Raw genomic sequence first — 18,158 nt, forward strand, 5'->3', positions numbered from 1 at the left:
TGTACTCCTAATAAATTGTAAGTTTATATTTAAAAAAGAAAATTGGGAAAGGTCATTTTTGAGACTTAGAGGGTCATCTCATGAAAAGGTGAAAGACAAATCACCTATGTACTTAACTCAGGCTGGAAAGACAGAATATTTTGTTTTTGACATCTGGGGAATATGTAACTAGTGGTTACATGTCAAGTAGTTTGAATTTGAACATTGGAGGTGGGGGAGAAACTAGCATTACCAACGATCATTGCCCAGAAAGCTAGACAATATGATAGTACGACATCTTAAATATTTGGGTTTATGTATTTAGCCTCTCTGTGTTTAAAGTGGGCCCTAGATATTAGTTGTTAATAGGATAACCAAAAAAATTGTTTTGGCTGACAGTATTAAAACCTAAACAATTCCAGCTGGAAAGATGATGTGGAAGAAAGAATGCAAGTCTAAGGCCATGACAAAGAATGGCCCCCACACCATTCAGAAAGAGCAAGATTAAAAAGCCAATTTCTGAACCCCACTCTGGACCAACCAAATCATAATCTCTGGGGGCAGGGACCAGAACCTACATTTTAAATATGCTGTGTACACTGGGGCGCCTGGGTGGCTCAGTTGGTTGAGCTTCCGACTTTGGCTCAGGTCATGATCTCACAGTCGGTGAGTTTGAGCCCTGCATCAGGCTCTGTACTGACAGCTCAGAGCCTGGAGCCTGCTTCAGATTCTGGGTCTCCCTCTCTCTCTGACCCTCCCCTGTTCATGCTCTGTTTCTGTCTCAAAAATAAACAAACATTAAAAAAAATTTTAAATATGCTATGTACACGAATGTTTGAGAATGACCAGACTAAATTTTAAAGGGTGAAACTTCTGTCATTTTAATGGCAGTTAGATCTCACTGGAGGCAAATACAGAGTTTAATGTTTAAGGATATTCTTGATGACACCATCACGGCCATGATTCTTTGAGTTCCTGAGAGGTACATTGGAGAGTCTCTCCTGTTTTAAAGGAGAGATTATTGGATTAAACTGTCTTTGAAATATTAGAAGAGATATTCTTGAGTGAGTCAAATGGTAGTCTGTGCTGCAAGAAACAGCTGTCTGGCTAAGCTTTTTAGAGCTATAACGAGAACTTTTATAGCTCTAAAGCAAGGATAACAAATAGCAAATATTTGGCATGAAGGCTGTTCTTCTCTCTTTCCCTATAGATGCAGATTTCAAATTCTCAACATAGCACTTTAGGGCAGCCAATCAATTGTAGTAACAAACAAGATGAAACCAATTTGCCAGGACTTCTCTGGGGGCATGGAGCGGGTGGAGGGGAGAGATTGGGCTCTCTTTAAAATTTTACACACACACACACACTCACGCACGCGCGCGTGCATGCACAGACATGTGCAATATTCATGCAGAGTAAAATTTACTTAGCTGAATATTTAGATGTGTCAATAGCTTATAGACTTGATGTAATACATTTTGACTTACTCAGATCTCTCTAAAAGATATTATTATTTGTCCACTGAAATTTGGAAATGTTAGTGTCATGAGAAAGCATAAGATGCCTGGAAGGAGTGACAAGAAAATATGGACCTTGCAAGTGAGAATCGAGTTTCATATTGATTCATGCCAGATCCCTGAATTTAGATATTATTGCCACAGCTAACCTTTTGCCCTATACAAAGCCTTGAAAATCTCCAGGAGAAAATCACATATATTATTTGCAGCAATAATCGACTTACTTAGAATCTTGTTCTTTAATACAGAAAACTTAAGAGGAAATAGAGAATTTTGTTGTTTCTTTTCATCTTAAATTAGAAGTACAAGAAAAAATAGAGAATGGAAATATTTTATAGCTTCAATCTTTAAAGAGAATTTAATCTAGACTTTTATGAAGAAAAACCTCATAATATGCAATAATTTGGTTATCCAATTTACTGTACCATCACTTATGTCTTCCCAAATAAACTTGTAACAGGTACTTTTGAAATAGCCACATAAGTACCAAGTACATTCCTTCATATGGCTGTATCTGGGAAAAAAAAAAGACTAAAAGTGAAAAGTTTCTTATGAAAATCATAAAAGCTAGACTTAATTTTGAGGTGCAAATCTCATGAAACCTATCTTAACTAATTCATTTAATTAGTACAGCTCATGAAAATTTGAAAATGTCTTTTATGTTGTTTTGCAATAACAAGGGGTAGGAGGAAGTCATTTTTTTTCTTAACATGTTTTCAGAATAATACTAGAAAAATTGAAATCACGCTTCTTTATCCAATGTGATAAATTAATAGAAGACCTGAAAACAAAAGTTCCAAGTATTCCCAAGAAATTCTCTCAGAGTTGAAAAGAATCTTCAAGGTAATAACAATCCATTTTTTTCTTGATTTATTAATTCCCTTTTTGCATCCTAAACTAAGTGCATGTCTATTCTCTGACTTAAATAATTTCAGCAACAGGGAAGGAACACCACTTCTTAAAGTTGGCCCTCATGTTGAGCTGAAATTTCCTATAAATCTATTCTGTCTGAAGCTGACTCAAATAATGAGACATAAATTTTTTAACCTAAAATTTAAATTGTAGCTATAATACAACAGGACACAGAATTTTAAAAATACATTATACAGCCTATAATAATCCTTTTGACTTGGTGACTATCTCTGTTATGTTCATCTTTTTCACAATTAGGAATTCATTCATTGTTCTGGAGTACTAATCATCGAAGGGGTAGTAGTTGGAAACAGAAGTTAATGAACTTGCAGAACTGCCAAATGTCTATATATGAATGATTTGGTATTTCTGATAAAGCATGATCCATTAGAATGACAGCTAGTAAGGTTATATCATAGATATTAATTATATAGACTTATATAAAATATTGTTGTATTAATTTTGATCAATACATTAATTATAGAATGTCCAAAGGTTAGCAAGCACAATATAAATTATTTTTAAGTATGTTGGTTATGTTTTCAAATATGCTCAATGAGCATCCAGAAGTTTCTCTAAATTTAAATCAATGGGTACCACTAAAAGTACCATAAATACATTACAGTATATATCTATAGCTCCTCTATCCTACACACATAGATAAGACATAGGAAGATGATGAAAATATATGCATTTAAAAGAAATTAGTATATTCCTTATCGCTTATATATCTTAAGAAACAATTGGCATTTTAACCTTTAGCCTTTATTTTGTTTACTTACTTGGCTTATTTTACTAATTATGAACCATTTGAGCTACATGATACATGTCACAAAATGTAAAATTGAGGGACTAAACTAAGTCCCTTCAAGTCCTAATGTTTAATATTTCCTAACAGTTGTATTAGTAACCGTTGAGTATAGAAATTATTTACTTTCCATTACTAAGATTTATATACCAGTTATTTGATAAATTAAAAAACATGTTTCAGTCTCCATAAATTTGAATGCTAGGCTTTTCATATAAGAATTCCTAATTATTAGTTCCTATCAGAGTTACCTCAAGATAGTTGTCAAAAAATCAGAAGAAAAGTTATTAAATGTCATGAAAGGATAAAGAGAGAAGAAAATGATTTTTACTCAAAGTCTAGTCAATTGATAAAAAATATTATTTTAGATTTGTAAATTTCTCAAGGCTGAATGAACAGCACTGAGACTTCTTTTTACCAAGATCTTACGGTTGTTATGACCACATTTCTCCTTCCTTGTCTTTTGTAGCTAAGGTAAGATCACATCAACCTGCAGCTATGATTCTTAAAATGTGGTCCCCAGGACAGCAGCATCAGCTTACCTGGGAATGTGTCAGAAATGCAAATGTTTGGTCCCCTCCTCACCACACCAGGCCAACAGAACTCAACCCAGGAAGCGGGGCCAGCAATCTGTTTTAACAAGCCCTCTGATTGATTCTCAATCAAACCAAAATTTGAAAACCACTGGCCTGGAGTAACAGAGGAAAATATGTGTCTGTAAATGGGGTCAGTTCAGTTTACTCTGCTGGAGATACGGAAAAGAAGGGGAGACTTGGTAACGAAATACGAAAATCAGTGGAGTGATATAGGAAGAGTAAGTTGGTAAAAAGAGTTTCAAAAAACAATAAACTTTTCACTGATATTGACACGACTTGTTTCCAGATCAATTCAACATGACCAGTTGATTTTGGGTCATGAAAATGAAACAGTAGATCCACAGTAAATAGTAATTTGTCTTCTTTCTGCACTTAAGGGTTAAATTGGGATGATCCATTTATATTGTCATCTGATCTCTTTCCAAAATTGACATTTATTTAAAACGGTTGAGACTAGAGGTTCAATCCATAAAGATCATATAAGTTGTATTTAATAGCACTGAACTTTAACAAACTAGATGAACACTTACATAAGGAGTGTCTCTTGGTGGTACTAGCCCCATAGATGGGGATTAGTTTGGGAAAAAATAATTCCTAGTAATCTGAGGCAGATTTACCAGTAATACATGGGGGTAGACTGTGCTATATTAGTCAGGGGGTTAGATTTTGGAGTAAGTCTTAAAGATAGTTCGGCCTAATTGAATGAACACAGTCTTTGGCTTGGTGTCAATTTGGGTTCAAATACATTAGTTCTGAAATACTGAACCAGTTTTGAAAATCTCTGGAAAATCATATTAAAATGGTGATGATAAAAAAAAATGGTGACAATAGGGTTGTTATAAGTAGAATAGTTACAGGGGTTCAGTAATGTTTAATATATGGTAGGTATTCAATAAGTAATAGTTGTTAATACTAATAAGATTGCCTCTTTCTTTTGTTACCACCTTCTCTTTAAAAATGGTCATGGTGCAATTTTCCTAGAGGCTACATTCGTTTCTGAAATTACTTGTCAATCGTGCTAGTCAAAGTATTTCCTAAAGATACAGTGTATACTGAAAAGTTGGAATAACTGACCTTTCAGTTCATATCTTCCCAAGTGAAATGTTTCTATTCATACTAAATTCCTGTACAGAAATACGGTAACAGTATTGCTATTAGTTAAGTAGCAGTCCTTTCTGAGTCTATAGATCTATTTCATAGGGCAATTTTTTCAGTCTTTATTGTGTTTCAGTTGTCATCTAAACAAATAAATAGGATGGAGAGGAGCTGTGGTGGTATTGGGAGAAATTAGTGTTCTTACTATGACAGGGGGGTAAAAGAAGGGAGGACATTTTAAAATTCTATTTTTCATATGATTATAGCATGGTTTAACCTTTAAGGAGAACAGCAATAGATAAAATTCCATAATAAATTCACCTGAACTTTCAAATTATTTTGTTCTATTGAAATTCCAGACGGTCAACCATTGGTATAAACCACATTGCTAGTCTGAAACACCTAGAAATAAAATACAGCAGTTTCTGAAGCAAATTAGCAAATGATAAGGAATTTTTTTATATCTAGGTGTCTTGTACATATCCTTATCCTTATTCCTAAATTATGTTAAAAAAATTTTTTAACGTTTATTTTTGAGAGTGAAAGCGAGAGAGAGCACAAGCAGGGGAGGTGCAGACGGGGGGGGGGGGGGTGTGTCGGGGGGGAAACACAGAATCTGAAACAGGCTCCAGGCTCTGAGCTGTCAGCACAGAGCCCGATGTGGGGCTCAAACTCACAAACTGTGAAATCATGACCTGAGCCAAAGTCGGACGCTTAACTGACTGAGCCACCCAGGCATCCCCTAAATTATTATCTTAATGGTTCTGTTGTTTTATTTTATGGGTAGTTTTGGCACTTATGTATGATCTTTTGGTATTGGTGCTCAGAATGTTTGAATGGGAAGCTAGGGACAATTTCTACAAAATGGCAAGGGCAAATAAATAACTGCCAACTAAACCGTTCTCTCATATCCCACTTAGCTTTCAAACAGCATTGAAGAAGAAACAGTGAAGAACCTAAAATGTACCTGCTATATTGAGAAGAGGGAGGAGAAAAAAAATTTCTAACAACAGGCAATCCACTCTCAACAGAATTTGTTGCGAACTGACCAACAAGATTGCTATTGCAAAGCACCACCAGGCTTAAAGGCTGCTTTATCATATGGACTATTTCTGCAATGGAATTTTATGTGCACAGAGATTTTTGAAATTAATGAAATACACATGTGTATACACACTTCAAAATACACTTTGGTAACTCTTAAGCACGGTCTCTGATAAACCAATGGGCACCAGAAGGAGAGGTCTAGGGAGAAAGGTGTCACTCTTTTCCATTTGATCTATTGACAGTGGTGGCACTGTATACTGGAGGATTCGGGCGCCTAAGTAAAGCATCTGGGACAAAAACCCTTATGTGTTCTTCTCTTCTCCTTCAATCACCAACCTTGGTGGTTTCTCAAGGCTAAAAACAAAACAAACAAACTCATTATGATGCTTTATCTTTGCACACTCTAGTAGTTACGGGTCCTCTAAAGTAGAACCGTATCGTTCACAGTTCAGTGCCCTTCCTGATTTTCTTCGTTAAACATCATTATTTGTAACGTAATACGTTCAGTAGACCAAGGAAATAGAGGTCAAAGGTAGTATTTGATTCTCAGGAGCCCCTGAAATGATAGCAGTGGTGTATTACTTAGCCACGTAATTTAAGGTTCTTTCAGGTACAATGCCATTTCAGGGTGTGATGTTAATTTTTAAAATTCTTTTGTCATGCAGAAGGTAAGAAATGATTACAGAATGTGTAGAAACAAGTAATGCTTCCAAAGAATAAGACCTCATACAGATAATAAAAGTATTTCTATAAAAAAATTAAAGCATAGGATGATTGTACAGTTAGTGTAAACAGTTTGATCTTAAGAAGGGCCAGGAACAAAATTTCATTTTGTGTGGCTGAAGAGATACATACATGTGATAAAACTGCCACTTCTTCCTGTTCTTTTGGGTATAAGCACAGATTGCTGCATTATTTTGTTGTTTTTAATACAGATTGTCTTATACTTTCCAATTCTGGTATTCTGTTTTTTTCTTTCACACTTCATTGATACAGAATATTATTAGAAGTTTAGAGTAGGAGGGAACCTTAGCTTCTAGCACAATCTTGTTCATTTTTCATAAAAGGAAGCCATCCTACTGAAGTTAAATGGTTTACTGAGAGTCAGGCCTTACACTGGAAGAATTAGGTCTTATTATTCTTTCTCAAATGATCTTTTAAAGGTTAAATAAATAGGGATTTGGTCTTGAGAAGTCTTATTTCTTCCATTTTGTTATATTGATTTCTTTTGCTATAGGCAAACAAAATAGTAAACCGCTACCTTTCTCTTCTCTCTTCCTTGTGTATTTGTTAGCTCTAGGCAACAGCCTCATCAAATCCACAACAAATAATAAATAAAATCTTGAAGAGTATGTATTATACTACTCCAAGAAAAATAAGACACTAAGGATTTCTGAATATAGGTATCTCACAAGAAATTCTGTCTTTAATCAGAACAAATAAACAGATTTATACCACCATTTTGATAAAGACAAAAGCCCACAAAGCATTTTTTCCCCTAATCTTACACTTGGGAGCAAGTCTAACTTTTAACTACTATGAACATTTTTCTTAGGGATTACTTTTCCTTTTATTTACGCCTATTATTTCCTGGAAACCAATCAACACTTTGAATAGAATAACACAGAAACTATATAAGGGGGGAAATGAGAGGGCAGACAACTCCTATACAATCTTAGAAAAAAGTCAACAACAGAAAGGAAGAAAATGTATATTTCATTAATAAGTATTTCCTTTACATTCACATCACAAATTCACTTCACTGTAGCAGCACTAATTTCATTATGAATAAGTTTTTATTTACTGGTAGATGTCACTGGCCTTAGTAAGACATTTCTCACAAAGAATATTTGAAAGAAGGTAAAGTTTAGAAAACACAATTTACCTGAAAGCACCAACATGGGAAACTCCTTGATTAAGGATGAGAAATTCCTAATTTTTTAAGCAAAACTCATTCCTGCAGGAGAATTTACCTTCTTTTTGACCCCACTCCTTAAATAAGAAGCAATACCTATAAACCATTTTAAGCTTGAACAAGTAAATACTGGAGAGTTTTACCAATGTTATAGATTCTGTAAAGGATGATGGGCTATTCATCATTAAAATAAACAATTTTTTATGCCTTAAAAATATATATTTAAGAGGGTCCTGTCTTCTAACAACTCTCTCATTTACAAACAGGAAATTATGCCACCAATTATGGAGATATGTTTTTAATGTTTAAACCAGTGCTTGAATTTTTAAAACTTTTTAATATTTTCATAAAATTTGCAGATATCAATCTATTAAAAAATTCCTCCTCAACCCTCATATTCTTTAAGGTACTTCTAATAGTACTAGGTCTTTTCCTCTGGTTGATTTAATTTATAACTAGATAATATCCTTAAAGGTTCCAGCATGGGACTTTCAATTTTTCAGATAATTTTTTCTTGGTGGTTATTAGAAAAATGACTTCAAACATACATGTTTGATATGAATGAGAAGATAATTTGATTTTGATTTTGGGGGGGGAGGGGTTTTAAAAACTATTAAAGCATTATGCTAACTTTATTTTCAAACAATTTACTGTTTAATACTCTTCCAGCAGAGAATGGAGATGGTTTAGTTGTACTTGTAACCTGATAGCCCCAAAGTTTTTACTCTCTCTGCAAATCATCATAGTACCCTTTCTGGTCCCAAAGACATCTGATGGACTCTGAGTCCTTCAGTGGGGAATCCATGCCTTAAACATCGGGACTAGTGTTACCCCTTTGTTTAGTACTGGATTTGACTAGGTTGCTAAATGAATTATTCATTAATAACCTCATCATAATAAAGATAAAAGCTCATGTTAACAAATCAAAAGATTTCAACAGTCATAGCACAACCTTTCACTATAGTTCCATTACTTATTTGCTCTCATAATGGCAAGGTCTTTGGATAACAATAAGATATTAAAAGAATTAGTAAAACTTAAGTAATAATTTATTAAAGCTTTAAATATCAGTGTTTTTCATTAGAGAACATAGTTAACCTAACATAACACTTGGTAAAATAGTTCAATAACCTGCCAGTCCTCAACTGTATTACTTTAGGAAAAAGACCAATAGTCTTTTGAGAGAAGGAACAGGGGAAGACAGGAAGGGCAAGGTGGTTAGGGATAGCGGAGGGAAATTAAATATTTATACACTTTAAATTAATATATACACATATTTGCATCTTAAGTTAATATTAATGGGATTCATTCAAAATTTCCTTGAGGTTCCCTTGGTGTAATAATATAATTCAAATTAAGTGCTATGTTAACTAGTACAAGTATGGTATCTAAGTAAAAGGGAAAAAAATCATTTAAAATGACAGATCTAAAACTGATACTACCAGGACATATACACAGGACAGTGTATATATTTTCCTTTGTATGTTTATAAAGAATATATGTATAGACACATATGCTTGTATACTCAGAGTAACTCTAGAAGGATACGCAAGAAATCGGTAACACCGGTTACTTTTCACTGTCTACCTAACCGTAGCGTTTAAATTTTGTACCATATATATGTTTTCCCTATTCAAAAATATTGATTAAAAACTACCAAAATAAATTTAATTTTAAAAAACAAGTCAAATTAAGAAAAAAAAACTTTTTTTTTAACGTTATAGAAGAAAATATACTAATACATATATTGTTTTTCCAAGATCCACCTACATAAGTTTTGGTATCTTTACTTTGTGACAGTAAGCGTGACTTAAAAACTCAACTTTCACATGACCTTAAATTGGGAAAAACACATTTTCCCTGTACCTCATCGCTACAGCACTGTGGACTATGGTCTGTCTCGACAGCATACTAATATCCTTATTTTCTTCCTGTGATGGGTTAGCCATTAGCCACGTTACTTGTGAAATTCAAAAAATCTTTAAGGAAACTTCAGAAGGACTATAAGAATCTTTCTTGGCAGTGATAAGTATTACACCTCTGTTATTCTGTTGGCATAGGGTCAATTTTAACTTCTCTTTGTGGTTTACTTTAGATTTTTATCCTGCCAAAGATGTTTGGTGTTTTAGTAAACACAGACTTCAAACTATGTGGTGACTAAGCAAAGCCCTTACATAAAGCTTGGAATAGGATTTTATAAATAGTTCCAATGAAAGACATTTTGAAATAAGCAGGGAAAAAAAATCTCACGTTTATAAAAATTATTTTCAGAACGCCACTTAAAAATTCAAATTAAGTCCTAATCACTTAGATATTAAAATAAACCATAAAACAAAATCTAAAGGAGTGATAGTACATACACCAGCTTTCAATGGTAGCTGCTTAGTAAAAATGAGTGTCTGAGGGTGTATTCCAATTTCATCCTCTTCAAATTGTGCAGCTCAGATAAATGTTTATTTTACTGAAAATATTTGCAAAATTACAATATAAATACATGAATATATTAAGATAGGATGATTATATATAATGTATTCTTATCCATATATATAAAATGAATGCAGTAAATATAGCATATTCTCGATGAATTGTTAGTACACAGTGTTTCTTAGTAAAGTACATACAACCTATTATTAAGCAACAATTATCTAGTTTTCAAATGTACATCTCAGGAAGTTTTCAGGATGAAAGGATACACTAAATCTCCCAATACCCTTTTTGGTTGGTGAAAGTTAGTTCTGCAAATTTTGAAATAATACTATATTGATTTTAGCAATGGTTCTGAGGCTCTTCGCATTTTCTTAATTTGAAACTTTATTTCTTTAGTCTGGGTGTTTTCTTAATGACACTGTATCAGCCAACCATGCCTTTAATTCTTACACAGTATCATGTACTGTCTTTTCATTAGTTGTTTTAACACACATCAACAATGAAACAGAATTACTAAAAATTTTTTTTTCTGCACAAATTCCCAAAATTAACTTTCAGGGTATTATGGGGAGTCTCAACTAGATATAGTCTCAACTGTAATACTAATCTGGGCTAGAAGTAGTTTTTTATTGATTTTAGTTCTTAAGAATACAAATATGAACTCTACTTTAAGTGTTCATTAAATGTATTGGGAGTTGTTTCAAAAGCATCTTCTACCCTTCTCCGTTACACTGATTTAATGGAAACTTGTTATTATAGCAGTTCCAACACAAACATCTGCATGCAAGAGATCACCCTACAGATTCTAACTACATAGTTATTGAAACACATCCCACCTTTCAAGTGGCATAAATGTACATCTTCTATATACAAAAGGTAAAGTGCATTATTAAATTAGTGAACTGACAGATTGTCTGCCTGGACCATATAGCTTTCAAATAGACAAATGTGAAATTCTCCCATTAGAACCAATTATTTCAAGAGGTTCCAACTAGCTTTTCCACCCTGTCGTTTACTTTTTGGCCATGCTCTTTAGTGCAAATAAGCTTGTGTTTGACTCAAGTTTAAGGGACATGGCAGTTTGGGGTTTTAACAAGGAAAATTATAAAATGTGGCAGAACTTTTAATACTTTTATAATACATTGCATCTTTTGCATATTAAGCAACAGATTAGTGTTGCTTTCAATTGCTAGGAGCACACTGCCAACTATTATGAGGAACCCGTTTCCAAATTTCATACTATTAGCTTATATTATTACAGTTTTGAGTCTATACCACATTATGCTTGGGTTATGTGCAAACATCATCAGTGTTTTAGAATTATACAATGAACTAGTAATTTTGGTTACTAACTTGAATGTTCATTTTTTGACTTCTAACATCCAGTTGCCTTAAGAGTTTAATGTCTTCAAGGCAGGGATCCTATTATTTTGAAGAATACCATGTACACTTGCAGCTCCATTTATGTTACAAATGACAATAAATAAAATGTATATTGCACAGATAAAAATAGTAGCTTATTTTATAAGATACATGGCAATACATGTCCTAATACCAGAGTTTTGAACTGGATCTTATTTGATTATGGCTAATGAATAATTGGGAATTTTAAGTATCAAAAAATTGTAACATCATTTCATTTTTCAATGAATACATATAAAAAAGTGAAACAAAAGGACTGGCAGAAGGCTTAGTGATTCTAAAGTATATTCAATTGCCGGTATATATGCATCTACCAATCTATAGCTTTGAGATGGTAATAACTTTGTAGTATACATACAATGTAGAAGATTTGGCTACTTAACTAATTCTTTACTTAAACAATTAATGCAAAATTAATATTTATATACAATGAATTAAAGATAGTTAAGTCTGACATGTATTGTGTATATGTATATATACACACGTATGTATGTATATAGACACACACTCTCAAATCTTATCAGACTAAAAACCAAGAAAGAAATCATTTAGACTTAATGGATATAAGTATTTTACGAGGGAAGGTTTTTAAGAGAGAGTATACAGTCATAGCAATAGTGATAGGAACACTCGAATACTGGAACATGCACAGCTCCAGTTTGCCAAAATCTGACAGGTTGATAATTATTAATAGGCACTATGATGGGCAGGAATAACAATCAGTAGTACAGTAATTCAAGTGCACATCACTCCTTCATATACCAAAAGCTACTTTTTATCAAGTCTACAATAGTTATTTTACAGTTAGGACTGTTTAAAGATCCTTGCTACTTTTAGAGTCTCAACACCCACCATGTGCTATTAACTCTAGTATTTCCAACTATCTTCCAACCTTCAGTTGTTCCATAGTAATCCAGATGGTCCACATTTATGATGAACTAATGAGATTCCTTCATACTACTTGGGGAAACGTGAAATACAATCTGAAAACCAATACCAGCATATATGTCTGGGTTCCTGATTGCTTGTTTTTAAATAAGATAAGCCAGTAATATTATTTTCTTAACTCATAACGTTTTCTTAGTGACCTTACTTAAATGTACTTGGGGACAAACTTCTGAAGGAAAAGAATTATTAAAATTATTTTGAACTACTTATGGTATATAAAAGGAGAGCTACATTCTGATCTCAATCCATGCAGCCAGCTCTCATAAACGAGAGCTATATTTGGGGGTTGAAATCAGTGTCTGGCTCTTAAACATGATTATATGGACTTATTGTGTGGGAGGTGAATAAAGCCAAGATAAAAGACAATAGTTTCAATCAGAATAAAATGCAGCTCAACAGATAAAATTCTAATCAGTTAATACAGGGTGGGTTGGTACACATATACAATATATCCACTTGTTTAAAAATTGCTTAGGTGTTGAAAAATTGCTGTGGCACTTCCTGGAAAGCAATTTTTAATACAGGTAACTGGGTGAGTCTTGTGTAAAGTAAACCTTTTTAAGTATCATAAAGAGCACCTTGGAAAATGCTTGAATTTTCCTTTCAAATATGTTTATAACCAATCTAAAATATTTTCCCAGGCTGAAAATTTATATTCTAAATGGTTTTTAGAAAAAGAGTTGTTTGTTTGTTTGTTTGTTTTTCTGGAATTAAAATACCTGTAAAAGCCAGGTTTATATTGGAAGTGTTGACACGGTTTTAAGGGTAGCAATTGCAAAAGTGCTACTAAAATGTATTATTACAGATGCATTTTTGTATCAGTGAACTGGTGCACCAACCCCTCTGAAATAGTGCTAAAGAAGAAGCATAAAATAGAACACCTTGAGTCCACGATATATTTTGGGGGGAAAAAAAAAAACCTCTCACAACCTTCAAATCAGCATGAAAGGCTAAAACACCAAGATTTCCATAGCAAAGCCATAGGATGAAGCCTCCCACTCAACAGTGACATAAAAGTAATTCCTAAAACTTCGGAAAGGCAATAAAAATATATGGTACAGTAAGTAGAGGTAAAGATAGGGTTATAACTAGTTTAGAACAACCAATTAAAACTCTCCTACGGCTTTGATATGGCAACTATAAACTCCAGGGTTACCACGAAATTTGAAATTATAGAAGACTGTAGTAGCTGTAAGATTTGACTCTTTAATGGTATGGTTTAATACTGTTATCCAATGAATAACTGATATATTTCTACATGTACTTCTATAAATAAATATATTTGTATTATACTTGAGGTCAATTTCTGTTTCTGTGGTAACTGCCCTACAGGTAAGCTTAGCAGCTTTTAACGAAGTAGGGATGGAATACTTTTTTGGGGAACTTGTTAAATAGAAATTCACACTTCCATGTTAAGTATATGTATCTTTTTCAAGATTATGTCATAGTGCAATGTAAATCTTAGTTATGGTATTTAGAAGGTCAGAATGTCACATTTTGTGCTGATTTGCATACTTCAATGGTCTGGAGCAGTTGAAGCAGCTAAACTATTTAGCTCTGGGAAGATCGGAATTCCCATAAGAATTATAATGTTCTACGTATAACATGAGAATCAGACTCCTTGAAGTATAAACTACCAGAGGTATTACTAATAACAAAGGGCCAAAAAAGAGGAAAAACTTCTTCAAATGATTATGGATCAGTACTTTTAGCCAATTTTATGATTTAAAATTTTGCCTGATGGAGTTCAAATTCACTCTAGTCGAGGCATTCTTGTTCTTCACCACTGGCCCTTCTGCCATCCATTCTCTTTTCTTTATGGCTGTTGCAAATTTTCCTCATCTCTTCTTCATACTTGATAAAATTCTCCCCAAACCTTGTCCAAGCTTTGAATGGAACAGTAATAGTATTACGGTAAGGTGGCCTCACCTCACTTACCTTCAGGAAAATTCCATATTTATTAGAGCCCACATCAAAGTAGAACCTTTTATTGTCCACTCTGAAAGAAGTCCCCTCTGGGAGTTCAAGTGGGTCATCATCTCCACCTCTTCGTTCTTCTATGTCCCCTTCGCCATAGTCTTCAATTAGCTGAACCAAGGCATCACGAAACTCGATCATTCCTTGTGCTGGAAGCACAATAGTCTGTTCTTGGCCCAAACTGTGACCAAAATAACCTATCATGCCAGTCCCCCGCATCATGGTTTGTCTAATTCTTAGGAAGCGACCCCGCTGATTTTCCTTTAGGTCTAGATAGTATTTCCTATTGTCCCTCTCTATGTAGTCTGTTTTGAGGACACTATGAGGGTGCTCTTCGGACCCTACAGAGACTGGTGGGGAGGGTGCCGAGTGCTTCTGTCTCCTCCTGGACGCTTGCTCTTTGCCGTGGCCATGCTCCTGTCGGTGGCCTTTCAGGCCCAGGTGGGCGTAATGCTCGATGAAGTCCCCTAGACAGTCCTTCAGCTCCGCTGCCACAGACAGGGACAGAGTCAGTTTACTCTTTCTGATATTGTCCTGCCGGCCTCTCCCTATCCAGACTTCAGCTATCTTTAGGAACCGGCCCCGGGAGCTTTGCTTCACGTCTAGGTAAAACCTCTTTTTCTGGATGTCCACTCGTTTGGAGGCCAGCTCCTGGATTTCGGCTGCACCCCCAGCCTGATTAGGGGTGGCTGAGGCCGCGTAGTGGGGGTAGTGGGAGTGCTGGGCCTGGGGATAGAGTCTACTCTTGCTTAGGCCAGAGCCCCCTACATTCTTGCCGCCGCGGCCGCGGCCGCCGCCGCCTCCCCTTCGCCTGGCTCTTTCCATCTTCAGCTGCAAGTGACAAACAGACACACGGGGTGGGGTGGGGGAGGGGTGTTGAGAACAATCGCAGACGCCCCTCGGCCTGCGCTGCCCCCGCCTCCGCCCGGGACCCCCACACCGGGCCGCGGTGCACGGCGCCCGCCGCCGCAGCGCCCGGCTCCCGCCTCTGCCCGACCGTCGGCGGCGACAGGCGGCGTCTCCCGGCTCCGCACCGCGCACACAGCATCCCTCCGCCGCCCCGGCCTCCCGCTCGCCGCCGGGCCGCCGGCCTCGGGCTCGGCAGCCCCGGGGTCCCCAGCCAGTAAACACTCACATCGACACTGCCATCACCGCCGCTACCGATGCCCTTCACGACCGCCGCCGCCGCCAGCTCTCGGCCCCTCTGCTGCAGCCGCCGCAGCCGCTGCCCCCCGCCAACTCCCCCGCCGCCGCCGCCGCTCGCACCGTCCCCCGCCGGAGCAGCCGGGCAGGGGCATCGCCTGCGGCGCCCGCCGCCGCCGCCGCCCCTCCTGCGGCCGCTGCGGGGGCCGCCGCCTCTCTTCGGGCACCGGCCCGATACCCGCCGGGAGGGGAGGGGGGGGGTGGCGGCGGGGGGCGGGCCGTGGACCCCGCCTCCTCCAGCACAGCCCGCTGAAGGGAAGAGAAGGTCTCGCGCTCTTCCTCGGGGCGCGCCCTGACCGAAGCCCGGCGCGCGGAGATGGACTATGAGTGCGAGGTGACTGGACAGGTGTGAAGATGGTAATGAGGACGGAGGTGGCGAGACTGTTGTGACTTCTCCACGTTCCTCCGGGATGCAGGACTCTGGCGGCCCAGCGGCATCCGCACAGGGACTACATTTCCCGGAATGCTCAGCGGTAGCGAGAGTCCTTGCGCATGCGCGCCGCCTGGCCCGATGGGCTTGATGGGAGGGCTGCAGCGCACCACGAATGGAGGACGGGGGCGGGGCGGACCTCGGAGGGAGGGGTGGAGAAGATAGGTCTACCCCAGCTGATAATGTGCCGTGGGCGCTGTGACGCCAAGGCGTGCGCTCTACAGCGCGGGAATAAGGTCTGTTGAGTTGGTATCCGGCCTGGATGCCTGGCTTCCAGGCTCTGCTGTTGTGGCGCTTCACAATTCATCCAGCTGAAGGAGGAGACCCGTTGAACTGGCTCTTCTCAGGGTAACGTGACCTCCCTACCCCTGTTTCAGCCAGCTCCAGACCCTGGGGTATCATTCTAGCCTTCCCAGACATTGGGGGTGCGTGCTCAGTCCCGAAGAGCAGGCCGCTGGGCAGTGTGTAGGAGGTGCGTTAAAACCCGCGACCTCCTGTCCCTTCCCACCTCCGGAGCATACCGGAAAAGGGCCCCCACATGCCGCAGGCCTTCCCAGGGCTTCTGTCAGCCAAAAAGTGAGCTTTCCCATTCCCTCCCACCTTCAGCTTGTGCCACCGGTTGCCTGTATTGGGCCCTTGGGATTGTACCCTTCTGATCCAGCCTTTACTGCTGCAGAAATGGAGCCACTCCATATTTTCATAACAAAGTCGAGGGGAATAACCTATTACGTGTAATTTAGCAAATTAAGTTGGATTTCTTGAGTTTAAATCCTTTAACCGTAAGTTTTGAGTAAAGAGCTGAAGGAAAGCTAGTTCTGTGGCTGGGGTGGGGCGGGAAGTGCAAAGGCCCTGAGGAAGCCTGTTTGGCGTGTTCAAAGAGCAGTCTAGGAGGCCAGTAAGTTAAAGCACAATGAGATAGTAAGGGAGAAGTTGGAGGAGGTGAAGTCAGACGGGAAAGAGCTGAGGACAGATAGTGTAGGACCTGGTAGGGTATTTTGAAAATTTGGGTTTTCTTTCTGAGGGAAGTGGGAAGCTATTGGAGAGTTTTGTCAGGGAAACATCATCATCTGAATGATCTTTAAAAAAAAAAAAAAAACTGGTAAGGGGCACCTGCCTAGCTCAGTCAGTTGAGCCTCTGACTTTGGCTCAGGTCATGATCTCACAGTTTATGGGTTCGAACCCCGACAGCCTGTCAGCGCAGAGCCTACTTTGGCTCCTCTGTCCCCACTCTCTCTCTGCCTCTCCCCTGCTTGTTCTCTCTATCAAAAAATAAATAAAACATTTAAAAAAATAGAAAACACTGGTAAAATACATGTAACAAAATGTGCCACTGTAACAGTTTTTAAGTGGACAGCTCATTGACATTAATTACACTCACTATGTTGCACAGCCATCACCACTATTAAAAAAAATTTTTTTTTTAATGTTTACTCATTTTTTTTTGAAAGGAGAGAGAGCACAAGTGGGGGAGGGGCTGAGGAAGAGGGAGACACTGAATCTGAAGCAGGCCTCCAGGCTCTGAGCAGAGCCTGGCACAGGGCTCAAATGCATGAACCCGAGATCAGGACCTGAGCTGAGGTCTGGTGCTTAACTAACTGAGCCACCCAGGTGCCCCCGTCACCACTATTTTTAAAACTTTTTCACCCCAAGTTCTAACTGGTTAATTATTGAATAATTCCCCATTGCCCCTTTTGCCTAGCCCCTGGTAACCTCTAATATAATCTCTCTCTATGAATTTGCTCATTCTGGAATCATAATATTTGAGTTCTTAAACATTTTTTAATTTTAATTTTTTAAAAAAATATTTGTGCTTTTGCATCTGGCTTATTTCATTCAGCATAATGTTTTCAGGGTTCATTCATGTTGTACCGTGTATCAGAAC

The 18,158-nt window shown here is 37.8% G+C and overlaps 2 protein-coding genes across 6 annotated transcripts in view; one reads left to right on the top strand and one right to left on the bottom strand.

Moving 5' to 3' along the window:
• Positions 1 to 16,000, bottom strand: part of PURG (purine rich element binding protein G) — a 37,128-nt gene extending 21,128 nt beyond the window's left edge. The window contains exons 1-2 of one of the 2 annotated variants that reach the window (XM_045456192.1): positions 15,779 to 15,907; positions 14,605 to 15,474 (exon numbers count right to left, since the gene is read on the bottom strand). In XM_045456192.1, coding sequence (XP_045312148.1) covers positions 14,605 to 15,468 — 864 coding nt within the window. In that variant the 5' untranslated portion in view covers positions 15,469 to 15,474; positions 15,779 to 15,907. Of the gene's footprint in view, positions 1 to 7,354; positions 15,475 to 15,778 lie in introns of those variants that run through there. The other variant, XM_045456183.1, reaches the window with a different exon arrangement.
• A 273-nt stretch (positions 16,001 to 16,273) lies between these two features.
• WRN (WRN RecQ like helicase) overlaps positions 16,274 to 18,158 on the top strand; it is a 154,340-nt gene continuing 152,455 nt past the window's right edge. For all 4 annotated transcript variants that reach the window (XM_045456141.1, XM_045456149.1, XM_045456146.1 and 1 more), the window contains exon 1: positions 16,274 to 16,624. The gene's annotated coding sequence lies outside the window, so the exon portion shown is untranslated. The remainder of the gene's footprint in view (positions 16,625 to 18,158) is intronic.

The sequence above is a fragment of the Leopardus geoffroyi genome, chromosome B1, assembly GCF_018350155.1.
Source record: "Leopardus geoffroyi isolate Oge1 chromosome B1, O.geoffroyi_Oge1_pat1.0, whole genome shotgun sequence".
NCBI lineage: Eukaryota > Metazoa > Chordata > Mammalia > Carnivora > Felidae > Leopardus > Leopardus geoffroyi.